The 14,160-nt window shown below is 34.1% G+C and overlaps 1 protein-coding gene across 1 annotated transcript in view; it reads left to right on the forward strand.

The window, feature by feature from the left end:
• Window positions 1–208: 208 nt before the first annotated feature.
• The window catches only part of LOC145680624 (methyltransferase-like protein 22), a 35,664-nt gene continuing 21,712 nt past the window's right edge, over window positions 209–14,160 (forward strand). Inside the window, exons 1-3 of the mRNA XM_081751310.1 lie at window positions 209–515; window positions 8,406–8,496; window positions 12,641–12,784. Coding sequence (XP_081607436.1) covers window positions 8,406–8,496; window positions 12,641–12,784 — 235 coding nt within the window. The 5' untranslated portion in view covers window positions 209–515. The remainder of the gene's footprint in view (window positions 516–8,405; window positions 8,497–12,640; window positions 12,785–14,160) is intronic.

Genomic DNA, 14,160 nt, shown 5'->3' on the forward strand with positions numbered 1-14,160 from the left:
ATATATATATATTCGCTATATTGAAATTTCTCAACTTACATTTTTCACGCGTTCGAAAAAAAAAAGTCCTATTACTAATAAAACTAACCTAATACAAAGATTTTTGTTATTTTCCGGAAGGAACCCCCCCCTTAAAAAAAAAAGTTTTTTACCAGCAGGTTCAAACTTTCCGGAAACTTTACAACACTAGTCCTGTGGCCCTAGGGGAGTGAACATAAGTTGTCCTCAAAAGAAGAAGAAATCTATCGAGAAGTGTTCCGTACGGACGGAGTACGTAGTTTCGCACAATTGGTCACTTGGCGCATGTAGAAAATCATAAATTCGGAAACAAAAATTTTTGGCAAAATCCTGAATAAAACATCCTAAATAATTGTGTGTAAATTATACCGAAATCTCATTCACACATTGAAGGCATGTAATGATATACTGTATGACCAAGTGAAGACTGTAAGAAGTTAGTAGTGTTTGATGGTGTTACAATGTGTGCACAATAGGAGAAAAAGCATTTCTTGAAGGTATCTCGTTTTGCAAGTTTGCGTTTAGTATTACCGTGATTTGGCTGAGTACCAGAAATTTAGTTTTTCATTCAATCATGGTGCAGATTAAGAATATAGATTACTAAAATTGCATGTAAAACAATCCAAAGAAGAGTAGTGCAAGTGTAGATTAAGCTGCTAAAAAAAAAAATCGACTCCTTGCTTGAGATTATTGGTTAAGACGTGGTGAACTAATATTACCCGGGCGTACGCCCAAAAATTGCGTACAGATTGATTATATGCTTGCAGTCTGATTCGCACATCTGCGGAAAAAAAACTTCGTGTGTTAGATGGCCGCTAAAAGCGAGAATACTATCCAAGCGCGCTAAGAGGATCACAGCAAGAAGCTGAACACGAGTACGTCCAGAGGGAGTAAGCGCGTCAGCGACGATGGGTATACGCATGATTGAGGATAGTGTAGTGCGAGAAACATGATACCGGATTAATTTTAACCCTAGTATACCCCGTGTAATGGTTTGACATTAGGGCGTTTCAGTTCTAGGGTTATGTCTAGATGTCGGGGGCCAAAAATAAGTAAAAGATACAAGGTTTACAGGAGAAATGAGTTGATGCTACATAAGAGTAATTGATTCTTGTGTAATTTGAGAGGTAAATGGAATAAAATTACACTGTATGGAAGTATGATGTGCTAAAGGCTGTAGGGACTATTCGTATAGCCTTTTTATTTCAACCGTGCCCCTTCTGGCGCTGCTGTCGATATGTTATTTCCCGTACCTCCCTCGCAAGAGGAAGGACAAGTTGCTGCGGCCGAGATCTTTCAATTGTTGGATGCGAAAGCCTTGCCACAATGAATTATTTCACGGACTTCATTGTGCTTTGTCTTATTAACCACTCTAAGTAGCCTACAATCTTCACTCGTTAACACCAAACGATTTAATGACAAATTGGCAACACAGCTGAGGTCATTCACTTTTCCCTAAGCAAAGGAAGAGTTTCATTCGCCAGAGGCTGACGGGGGTGGGGCCGAAGTGTAGTTCGCATGTTTTCCAAGGGCACGGGTGGAATAGACAGGCTCTAGTAATCTTACCCGAAGAAACATTCAGAAGCACAAATTGCAACTTTTTTTTAAAAAAAAAAAAAAAAAAAAAAACCTTCGTACTGAACAGACTTTTATCCAGACTTCTCGAAGAACAAAATGGTTAGTGCTTCTGTGCTTCTACATTTTGCTCCGATTTTACATTCTAATTGCCACCTCACTATTGCACCTCGTGAAAATTCTTTCATAGTCTTCGGTTGAGGCAGGTAATAATTTGGTTGAATAGCGTAAAGAAGCAATTCGTCGTCTGAGATTCAATACCGCTTAATTAATATTTCACCAATTTTACAGGTAAGGCAAAAAACTGTTTAAAAACTAGCTTCAGTCTCAATATATACGGTATTACTTTGAGGAATTAACAGAGTCATTAGTCGTGATATAGGTGTACTACTTATCCTGATTGTGCGCCATCCTATACTGGCATCAAAAACTCAAGATTCTTCAAAATTGGTGATATGTGATGTTGAATCTCAGACGACGAATTTCAAATGCACACAGATTTTTCACAACGATCTTGTCAGAATGCCTGCTAGAGAAGCTTTCATTAGCCCCTAGTGTTAAATTCTTTCCATGTTCTTTACATTTTTCAGTTCTTAAGACACCAGATTTTTAACAGAATAATGATATTTCGCGATTTTATTCCTGTATTAGGTAAAGTTAGATGTAAGTCTGTTAGAAATTACTCACATTCGCGTTATTTCGCGATTCAAATATTTCATATATTACTCTTTCAATGTTATTAGACGTATTTGTAATATTTATTAAGGGTTTTCGCAACTTTCCATTGTTATTGTTAAAACGAAAAGTTGATGTTATTATCTGTTAATGATCAGCTACATACACTAGCACAACATTTAAGATGGAAGTTTTGAATAAATAAAAAAATTTTATTGCAGAAATATCTGAGAACATCAGATGTATTACAATCGTCAGAAATAGAAGTTGAAAATTTTAAAGTTACATATATAACATACCATAATATAAACAAAGATCACTGCATAACAGACGCTAATATTTTAAATATCAATTTTGAGTTCAAAAAATTCTTCAACACTATATATACAATTATTAATAAGTAATTTCTGTACTTCTTTTTAAAAGCCAGAAATGGAAGTTCTCTTAGAAATATAGGTAGGAAATTATAAAATTTAACTGACATATAGTAAAAGGTCTTTTGTTTCTTACTATATTCACACCTAAATAATCCTAAACGGATCCTGTTTCTAGTTTGATAAGTATGAGAGTACCCTAACTCATTGTAAATATGATTGTTTTCCTTAATGTAAAGCAAACATTGGTATATGAAAATTGCAGGTACTGTCATAATTCCTAATTTAACGAAGCTTGACCTACAATGTGCACGACTAGGGAGACCGAGCATTAATCTTACACATATCTTTTGTATTTTCAATATGCTTTTAATGGAGAACTGATGACCCCAAAGTTCCAAGTATCGTTCCATAACTTAAATGACTGTGAATTTGCGCATAATAAACAGTTTTAAGTACCTTTAAACTTACGCACAATCTTAATCTACGAATTAGATAAACTCCTTTACTAGCTCTAGATTCCACCTTAAGGATATGGTCGTTCCAGTTCAAATGATTATCAATTAAAAACCCCAAAAAAAGGAGCGGAATATTTTTTAAGTTCTGCATTCAAATTTTTGTTATTGTAGGTAAGCACCAAGTCTTTGATCTTATCAGAGTTAATACAAAGCAAGTTGGAAGTACACCAGTCTTTAATAATATCTGAGGTGATGTTTAATATAGACTGAACTGAGTCTTTTTGTCGTGAGTTAACACAAATATTGAGATCATCAGCAAATAAGTAACAGTTAACGAAGGGTGAAGCGACGTTGTATGGGAGGTTATTGATATAAATAATAAAAAGAATCGGACCAAGACTAGATCCCTGAGGTACTCCGTATCTAACAGGCAGCAGATTACTCTTCCCCTTCATAAACAACTCTCTGATATCGTTCATTTAAATACGAATGAAGAAGTGACAGAGCTGCATTATCAAAACCATAGAATTCTAGTTTTTGCAACAAAATATCATGAGACACCGTATCAAATGCTTTCGATAGATCATATAGTTATACATGAACAAAGTTTTTACTGTCCGACCCAGAAATACAATTTACCAAAAATGAGACGGCAGCCTTAACAGTTCCTAGTCCGGATCTATAGCCAAATTGAGAATTACTAAATAAATTATTATGTTCAAAATAGTCAACAATCTGCTCATTCAAAACAATCTCAAAAACTTTAGATATGACTGGAACCAGTGAAATTGGTCTATAGTTATCAAGAGAAGACTTATTTTCTTTTTTCATTATATGTACTACTTTCACTAATTTAAAGCATTCAGGAAAATAACAGTCTAATATACAAGAATTTGTAATGTGAGTTAAAGTTTTCTTTTCTTTTCGTAGATAGGTATAGAACTAAATTAGAACATATGTAAAAGATTGGGACTTCCTTGTAAGAAAAAGGAAAAAAGATGGTAACCACAGTTCATTAGGTTACTTGTAATATATTGGCCCATTGGCGTTTTACGCAACAATGGTTAAAAAATATATGTATGTCATTTTGTATTAGTACGAATTGAGTAAAAATAAATTGTCTACCGTGTTCTATAAGACACAACAATTAACGTACACTATTTACAATTTGGAATTGTGAATAGTTGCATCATGATGTACAATGAGTTAAAGAACTGCACGACTGGACTAAGATTCGAACCCGGGTCTCCGGCTCTTGATTTAGTCGTGCATATTTTCCCTCTTTGTGTATAGTTGAAGTTGGACCCAGAGGAAATGGCGTAATATAAACATTTTCAGGTTTTGAGCTAGTAAGGCGAATTTCACAGTAGAGACAGTAACTCTAAATTAAAACGTGATGCATATATATAATTCGTTTTCTTTTACAGGGTGTATATCGGTCACGAAATCAGAAAACGGTCATGAGAGTCACGAAATTTATCTTTTTGGTCAAGAATTTTTTAAACTGTACAAATGTAAGTACAGATTGGAAAATTTTGTTCTATAAAACGTCAAAATTCACCACCAAAAATGTCTATAGTCGGCTTTAGACGCTACCAAATCGCAAGCAAAGTATGTTTCTATCGCATGCATAAAAATTCGGCCTAATTCGTGCCCAAATTCGCTCTTGAAAATGTTAGGAAATTTTATGATTTGGCAAAGAAAAAGTCACGAAATTTCATTTTGGAATTTTAGTAGCCACCTTGTTTTATTTTTACAATTATTTGTATGTATGTTTGGCTGAGAAACACTAATTTTAATGCCCTAAAGATTTATGAAATTACAAAAATTCTTGTAATGTGTCTATAAATAAATTATTTTGAATTTGAAATCAAATTTAATAGATAGCAGAAATGTTTGACAATGTGCTAAATTTCACTGAAAGTGATTTCTAACCCATCTAATTTAAGGTGTATTGGTACCCTACGACCACACAAGACTTGGCACTTCTCTCCATTTTGTTCAGATGCTGCTAATTCTGCTCTTGACATCTACCTACATTCCTGCATTTTTCTATAGTATTGATCTCAAGTGTATGAACTTTTTGTCATTACCACTTTATCTTCGTTCTGCCTTATTCTTGTATTTTCCATCACATTTTTGCTGAATGACAATGTAATTATTTTGTCTTCATTTTACTGATTCTAAGCGCATTTCTCTCTAGTGCTCCTCTTTAGGTATCCAGTTTCTAACAATTTTGATAATCACTGCAGAACACAAGAAAAGATCACTACTGTGTAGATTTCTAACCCGTTTAGTGAATGATTGAATATGTTGATCTTTAGAATTGCAATCAAAGTACATTGTATTTTACATTTACAATAAGTTTGATGATTCTGGAACTTTCGTAACAAAGAGTATAAAAAGATCAGGCCCTAAAATGTTCAAATTAGGAACTCAGAGGGAGGGAAAACTCATGTTTTACTACTATTTACTTGCAGATATCTCGATACGTTTGAATTTAGTTATGCCATTCTGTTTGATAAAGAAGTAACTGAGAGAGAGAATCCATGGAATCAGTGTTATGGAGAAAAATGAAAACATTTGTATTAATTCAGTAAAAATCAGGTCAACGAGGACAGCACTAAGAATATTAGTGATAAGGAAAGTGCCTTTCCGTGATCGAAATTTCAGTAATTTATTGCGAACGTTAGGGGCTGCAGCCTCATGAGCAGTTAACGGATATTAAATACTTAGGTACTTCTCCAATAGTTGTAAAAAATTCAGATTTTTAAGTGGTGAGGTTTTTGAGAAAATGGCGACCAAACATGGTGTCTTTATGAAATTTTCAGCTTATCATTATACCAGGGTTGGCTGGTTTAAACCAAGGTGGTTTAAACCATGGTTTAAACCAAGGTTTAAACCAGCTGGTTTTTTCAAAAAAACCAAGTGGTTTAAACCAAAAAACGAAAAATGTTCGTAAAAGTGTAAGTGTTTGTAAAATCTTGATGAACACACATTTGTGGGTTAGCACGTTTCACTCTCGTATATTATTCGTATTATATTCAGACCTAAATTCCCCATTCATTACTCAAAAAGATTATACTACAAAAGCAACTTTTTTTTTTTTTTTTGCATAAGTTTATAAATGTTTGTTTTGTGATTTTTTGTAGTTGTTATTGTTATGTAATTGCAATCAAAGAAAAATTCTAAATATTGTTTCGTTTCAATGTTTACTATTGATAAAATACATCGAAATGCCGTACTTTGTGTGTGTGTGTGGGGGGGGTCATACAGACCCCACGAGAGGCATTTAGTAAAAGGAGAAGTATCTTTGGTATCTATTTATGTATAAATGAGTCTGAGCCAAAGTGGACTCAAATAATTCGTACCTTTATTCACTTTTCTTGCTTATATGCAAATTAAGTCGTATTTCTTTAATTTGGACCAATAAAAGTCGTTGTTAACTAACTTGAACTAAATTAGTTCTCCTGTACTCCGCAGTACTTTGAAATTGTCCATATGTAATTCTGTATAATGTTTTCACTTGTGCAACTGTTTATCTTTTTGTCCTTCTAAAATGACTCTTGACAGTTATATTAAGAAGCATGTAAAGATCAGTACAACGTATTTTTATCAGGATTCCTTCGTGAGTGAGTCGGCAGACGTATCGCATTTGTGGCCATTTAGTCCTGGTTCCGAGTTCAAATGGAGGACAATTTCTCTCGGATGTAACTCGAGAAGCGGTTTTTATTCCGCTTTAAGCTTATGTGACCCCTTCCAGCATAGCCCGGTTGTTGCATAATAACATTAAGGCGAAACAAACTTATTTCTGTCCATATATGATATGAATATATAGAGCAAATTATATAAACCATACAAACCTGGTTTAAACCAAAAAAACCTGGTTTAAACCAAAAAAACCGGTTTTTTTGGTTTTTTTAATAAAAACCATGGTTTTTGCCAACCCTGCATTATACTATATGTAATAATCAGAAACGTAAGTCCTTTACATTTTCAAGAGACCTTATCGAGTAATTTCGATGGTAGAAGCAGATGGTTGATATGGCTCGTGAGGACAGAAATAAAAGTGTTTGAAGTTAGCAAAATTCTCACCAAAGTTCGCAACATTGCGCGATTCCTATTGAACCAACAGACGAACTTTGCCCCTCCACTGAAACATATTACTTTATATTCTTCCTACTATTGCGGTTATGTTACTAAGTACACTCGTTCCTCTACAATAAAACTTTTAATTTGACATGTTTTTCAGTTTTACGACCAATCTGAGAGGAAGGCCGCCATTTTGGAAGGCTGTATATCGAAGGAGAAACTTTTTTCAGCAAAAAGAAAAAATATGGGTCTAATAATATTGCATAGATCCCATAAAAAAATAAATGAAATCTGAGACTATGATGGGGGCCAATTGTATTTTGCCTGGACGATTTGAAATGGAATCGGTCTTCTGTTTTGCTAAAATTGTAGATTAATATCATTTCCCTGTTTACACAAGACGTTTCAGTGCGCGCTTGTAGAAACGCTACAATTAGTTAGTTTCTATAAAGCACTTGGTTGACTTTCGTTGACTACTGCCAATAAGAATTCAGCTTTTGTACGACATAGGTAAACTAAGTAACATGTTTCTAATGAAACACAATTTTGTTTGTGAACACAGGGGCTTGTATATTTCCATGATTCGAGAACAAAACGTCTATTGTCTTAAAGATGACTTGCAAGTGGCTGGGCGAACTGTTCGTGAGAACCAGTGAAACTGATGCTGAAAGCGTTGCAAACCGTATGCTTACAGGTTATGGAATTATTAATCCAATATAATCGTAATGGATTCCGATTTGTGTCACACCTGTGTGTGAACACGGTCCCAGAGAGGACTCAGACATTCAAAGTGAAATGTTGTTCTTGAGAGGATCAGGAGCTGAGAGTACAAGGAAGTTTATTTACCTAAGAGCATAATACAATAATTTGTAGGATCTGTTCCCAGACACGTGGAAGATTAAATAGTCTTACACGAGAAATAAATTCAAGTTTGATGAATTTGATATGAATGTAATTTCACCAAATGATGAAGTACGTCCCTGCAAAATCGCAAAAATATGTCTTAATTCTCTTCACGTGAATTCGACTTTAAAATGAGGATCTGTTAACAACGAAATAATATTAGAAACTTTGGAAAGTATGTAAGTTTTTAACTAGTAAGAAAGTTTCATCACGTTCTATTACACATTTATTAAACCGTTTGAGTAGAATTAAAAAAAAAAAAAAATGTTAGAGTGTAAAATGAAAGTTAATTCCAGAATTTTGTTTGCAGATGGAAGACCGCACGGAATATACCGTCACATCAGAAATCCATCCATTCACTGAGCGGGATTCCTCTTCAGCTCCCAGCGTACATAAAGCCAGTAAGTATATGGATTCTCCTTGAGCTTCGTTTTACCAGATTCAAGGTTAATCAGTTTATACGTAAGGAAGCGCTCCAATACAGTCGAGTAATACAGGGTGTCCAATATACAATGCAACCCGGAGTTTGGGATAGTAGAACTTTTGAACCTGAAGTGATACACAAATAACGGTTATACCAGAATGAAGCCTTGTTCATGATATATTTTTAAACTAGGAAGCAACGATTGAACTACACTAGGAAACACACAGTGTTGCCAAATGTAACCGAAGGTGTAAATTATTATTATTATTATTATTATTATTATTATTTATTTATTTATTTATTTATTTATTTATTTTTTTTTTTTTTTGTTGCAAAACATGTAAAATGACTCATAACTCATACGTATGGATGTTCTGTCATTAATTTTCAGTTTGTTTAGTTGGAGTAGCTTGGAAACTATGGAGCAGAAAAAAGAATTTTTCATTTCCACCGATAACTAATCGGACGAAGCCTCTGTAAGGGGGAACTAGGGAAATCGTAGTTTTCATAAATTAACACTCTGAATTGGCAACCCTCCTGATGTTTCAGTGCATCAAAAGGTGTGTTAAGGGTCTGTCTACATTATGCAATTCCTGAAAACAATGAAAAACAAACTTTGAAATTATCATGATAAAATTTTTACTTACATGCACTCGGCAACACCCGTAACCAGTTGTTGCTCGAGTTTTGTTCTGCTAATCATCGGCTAACACAAGTGTGTGTTACAATATTAACAATGGAGCAACATTTTTTTTTTTAACGTGTTTCATGCGGGTGTACAGAACATGTGAAACACTCACTATTCATTGAAAAAGGGTTCAATTCATTGAACAGGATCAAAATCGACCTAAAACTATTAAAGTACTGTGAGATGCTGTCACATCTATGGTACATATAATTTATCGATCACCAATTTTTACTTGGAATGTTTGCGAAAATGTGTAGAAGAATGGCCTGTGCCTTTAAGCTAAAATAAACCATTTTGAACATTTACTGTAGTGGAGTGTTTCTATAGATCTCTTTGCCTTAATTCGTTGCCGAGCAACTTTGTAAACGCACTGTATATAATACAAAATGTAAGCAATTTCACAATAAACTATACTATATTTGTGGAACACCAGCGATGCAGCGATGAATTTATATTGATGTAAGAATGAACATATGTGAGGAAATGTTAATAAGTACTCTATAAGTAACTGGAGAGAGTCGCTGTCATGTTGAACACTTTACGCTAGCATGCAATCTCGCCATACCTTGATTTATAAGAATTTCTAGTGTGTTTATGACATTCCTGAGTGTTTCTTAATCCTCGTTTTGTTTTCCTTTTGTTTACAATCGCAAATGATTTCGCGTACGTCCTAATTATCTCAGGATTTCTTTTTATTATTATTATTAAAGTCTACACAATAGTCCTAGGCTTAATGAGAAAGAGTGTTTTTGTCTTTACAGTTATTACCTTTTTTTTAGTTTGTGTTCTTATTAAATCCTCTTCTTTGAAGCCTTACCCGAGGATGTTTGCACCATTTGGCTACACATGTAATAGTTTAGAAAAAGGAACGTCCGTATTAAGAAGACAAGTTTATTCTTTCGTCTTTATATAGATTCCTGTTAGAGTTCCTGTTTTTAAAAAAATGTGAGATCTCCAGTCTAAAAGAATTCTTTTCTACGAAAACTGCAAGTTTACAACAGTTTTAAATTTTTAGAACCCTTGTATCTAAAGAGCAAGATGTTTTCATAATGTAAAACTTCATGTTAGTAACCTCAATCGTTGAGAAAGGTCACAATTTAAATGACCTGAAACCGCTCTGGAAAACTCTTAAAGATATAATAGACAAGGTAGACTCCTACTAGTACTTTTTAAATATGTGCAGCTTAGTGCATTTTGTATTAATTCAACGGTAAGGGGATTGTCGGAGGTTGAGCTTTCTAGTCCAGCGTCAATATTGTAATGACGTAAAGTAGTTCTACTGTAGAATGTGACTGGATTTTTCGTATATACATATATATAATGAATACAAGTACTGTGCTGAAACCAATAACGTAACTATTCTATTTTATTTTTAACTGTATTTCATTTGAATTTACACATGAAATCTTGAAATATATATCTCTGCTATACAGTTCAGTATTAATTACTCACGATGAAGCTAATGATATACAGTGAAACCTCTCTAAAGCGGACAGCCGTGGGGAATCAAAAATTGTCCGCTATAGAGAAGTGTCCGTCTTAAGAGAGGTTTCGATATTTTCTTACGTAAATTAGTAAATAAGGTGATATGTAATTACAAACTATTGAAGTAATTTATCAAACCGTTCTATGACTGTGGGCATGTCGACATCTGCGGATTCTCCACAAATCGCTTTGAAAGAAATTTTGTGTCTAATCCGAAACTTCTCTAATCATTCGTTCGAGACCTTGAAATCTGAAACATTCATTTCTGTTGCTACCTCCAAATTCTTAGCTTTTAGCATCGACCCTAACACAGGATTTTTTTTCATTCCGTACTCTATAAAAACATTCACTTGCACACCAACTTTGTTCAAAGCAATGAGACACTATTTTCATTGTCATTTTCACACCACAACTTTATTAACTTAACTTGTCTTGGTTTTATAATATCTCAGTTGCTTGTGTTTTACTGATACAAAAATTTTCAGCTATCCTTCGCACACCTCAGTGTTCTTCGAAAAGTCAATCAATTCGATTTTAACATTAGCGCTTCTCGTGGCATTTCGAAAGCTCACAACAACTTACACCTTATTGCTTATTCGATGCAGAATGACTTAAAAAGATTTTCGTCTACAAATAGAGGCACTAAGACAATATGCATATACGCGGAGAAAAAATACCAAACATGTCTTCTGCTTGATTCCACCGAAACAGTAGAATGACGTGTCATCCCAAATGGCAGGCAACTGTCAATCACTTTTGATTCTAAAACAGGTTGGGTGGGAGTGGAATGCAAGCAAAGGATATGAGGGTGTTGTTATACAAAGACGCTTCATCTGAGTTTCTGAACAGCCAGTTGACGAGGAAAAATGTTATTACAATGCTTCCTTGGTGATACATGTATGCATTTCTGAAAATGTATTTTTTCTGTACTTTTCAACATGTTTCTAGATAAAGTGTCCGTAATATGGAGGTAAATAATACCTATAGGAGACAGAAAAGACTGTCCGTGTCCGTACTAGAGAGTGTCCGCTTTAGAGAGGTTTGTCAACATGTTTTTTCCTATTACAGTGTTTGGGGATTACAAAATATGTCCGTTATGAGAGGTGTCCGCTTTACAGAGGTGTCCGTTAGTAGAGGTTTCACAGTATTACCAAACTAAAAGTTTCTGAAGCTATGAAAAAAATGTTTCCCTTCCTCCAAGCTTCCTCTGAAATGTATTCCTGCGCATTGCTTCAGAGCATCTACTCATTCCTATTGCACACCTTACGGAGATACCGCTCCTACATGAAATATAGAATGTTTACAATTTCTTTTATATCGTTTAAATTATGTGTGAAATAATTGTTTGTTCTGTCATTGGACGTGCAGAAATCAAAATGCTTACTGATGTAGTTCTTAAGGTTCACTCGAAAAACAACAAGCACTGAGATAATAAATAATAAAAAATAAATAAATAAAAAAATACTATGCAAATAAACAATTGGTTGCACATTATTTCTGCGTAGAGAAAACCTGTTACTAAAAACAGCTTATAAATTAAATGAGCGTTTCAGTAGTAAAAGTCTTGCGTAAATACAAAAGTTACTCAAGAAGTAAACGTTTCTTTCACTTTATAAATAATCAATAAGATACACTTTAACACTACGTAAAGAAACCTTAAAAAATAAATAAATAAAATTAAATGAGTAATAAAATTATTTTTCTGTTAAAGTTGAATAGAGTATACTGTAGTCTATTAAACGTAACTGTACAATTCATTTGCTAAAAATAGATTTCGAAACTGGCTTTAAGATATGTTGAAATCCCGTGTTTTCTCTAAATCTGCTTTGGATGGTGTTCGTAATCTTATTATAAATTCAACTGGAATAGTTATTTTTTCATATGTTTGTTTGATCAGAAGGGAAGGAAAACCTGTTGTTAAGAATCATCATTTGTTCCTGTTTTACAGATGTATTGTCGAGATTCACTTTCACGTATCCAGAAGATCATGAAGCGTTTCCGGAGGAAGAAGTGGGTCCACAGGTGGACGAGGATGGAGATCTAATTCTAAAACGCTCTCGAAACAACAGCAGAGAAGGTGTTATTGTTATTGGTAAGTTTCAGTGGTTACAAAACCTATACTTAGAAGTATCGTTCTAAGAAACACTGTCAGTCGGTTACAACACTGTCCTTTGCACCAGATATAATAAAAGTCGTTGTCACAGGTTCAGACTAGAGTAGGCTTTCCAGTATTAAAATTTAACGCTATACTACCTTCTGTGCTCCAATAATGATGATCCAATACTTATTGATTCTCATCTATATTTCAGAAATCCAAGCTAAATTGTAAAAAGTTAGACTCTAGCTAGAATATAACAATTCAGCAGCAATAACCAATTCCTCATTACAGAAGTAGTACTGTTTTTCATCAAAAGTCAAAAACACTGTATTAACGTGTTTTATGTCTCTTTCATATATCGGGTGTTCTAAGAATAATAGAATAACCTCTTGGGCTTCCTTCAGCTGCTGTGAGGATTAAAAAATTTCACAATGTGGCATCGTCGCACATTAACTTGGAACCATTAGCTTTGTTCTTTGAATCCATTAAGCAGTTATTCCATTGTTACACTAGCAGGTGGTTCTAGTGTCAACGTCTATCAGCTTTAATTGGCATCTGGGAAGAATTGATGTAACTATTTGATGGATTAGTAGATCTACTCTATGGTTCTTCATCTGCGACGTTGCAACCCCATAGTGCAATTCGCGTCTCCAGACGAGGGCCCGAAAGATACACAAATATATTTTCATCTTTATAATAGCTTGTAGAATAGTTCTTTGTAGTTCATGGGCGCCATTTTTAAAACACTCGATGTATTAAGTTGTCTTCTGACTAATTTTGAAGAATTCGTTAAATAATTCATCCGTTTCTCCCACGGCAACTTCTATTCGTTTAAATACGATGTAATCTTAGAATCAGTGTTGCAATAACAAACTATCCAAATTATAACTTTTTGTATACAAGATATTTTAATGCTTTCTGTATAATAAAATTCCTTATAGAAATATTAATAACTTAAATGGTAATATCAATTATATGTCAAATATATGTGTGCAAATTACGTAATGATATGATTAAGCCTATTATACAAATTTATGTAAGAAGCGATTTTTTAATTGTTAATAAAATTTTTATTCTTGTTAGTCCATTCTTCATCTAGGTTTTCTTTATCGGCATTGAGCCCTAGATTCTTGGTTCGGGTGTAGTATGCCTTAAAATATTGTTTCGAAGATTACATCGTATTTACACGTATAGAAGTTTCTACGACATTATTGTGGAAGAAACGAATACATTGTCTAACGAATTCTTCAAGATTAGTCAGGGAATATGGTGTCTCCGTGGTAGAGCGCTTACCTCTGGTGCATGGTTAAGTAAGTTTGTGGTGGGCAACATCATGTACATGGCTTTTCTCTGGGTACTCCCGTTTCCTT

Source organism: Thermobia domestica, chromosome 3 (genome assembly GCF_964235325.1).
Source record: "Thermobia domestica chromosome 3, izTheDome1.hap1.1, whole genome shotgun sequence".
Classification (NCBI taxonomy): Eukaryota; Metazoa; Arthropoda; class Insecta; order Zygentoma; family Lepismatidae; genus Thermobia; species Thermobia domestica.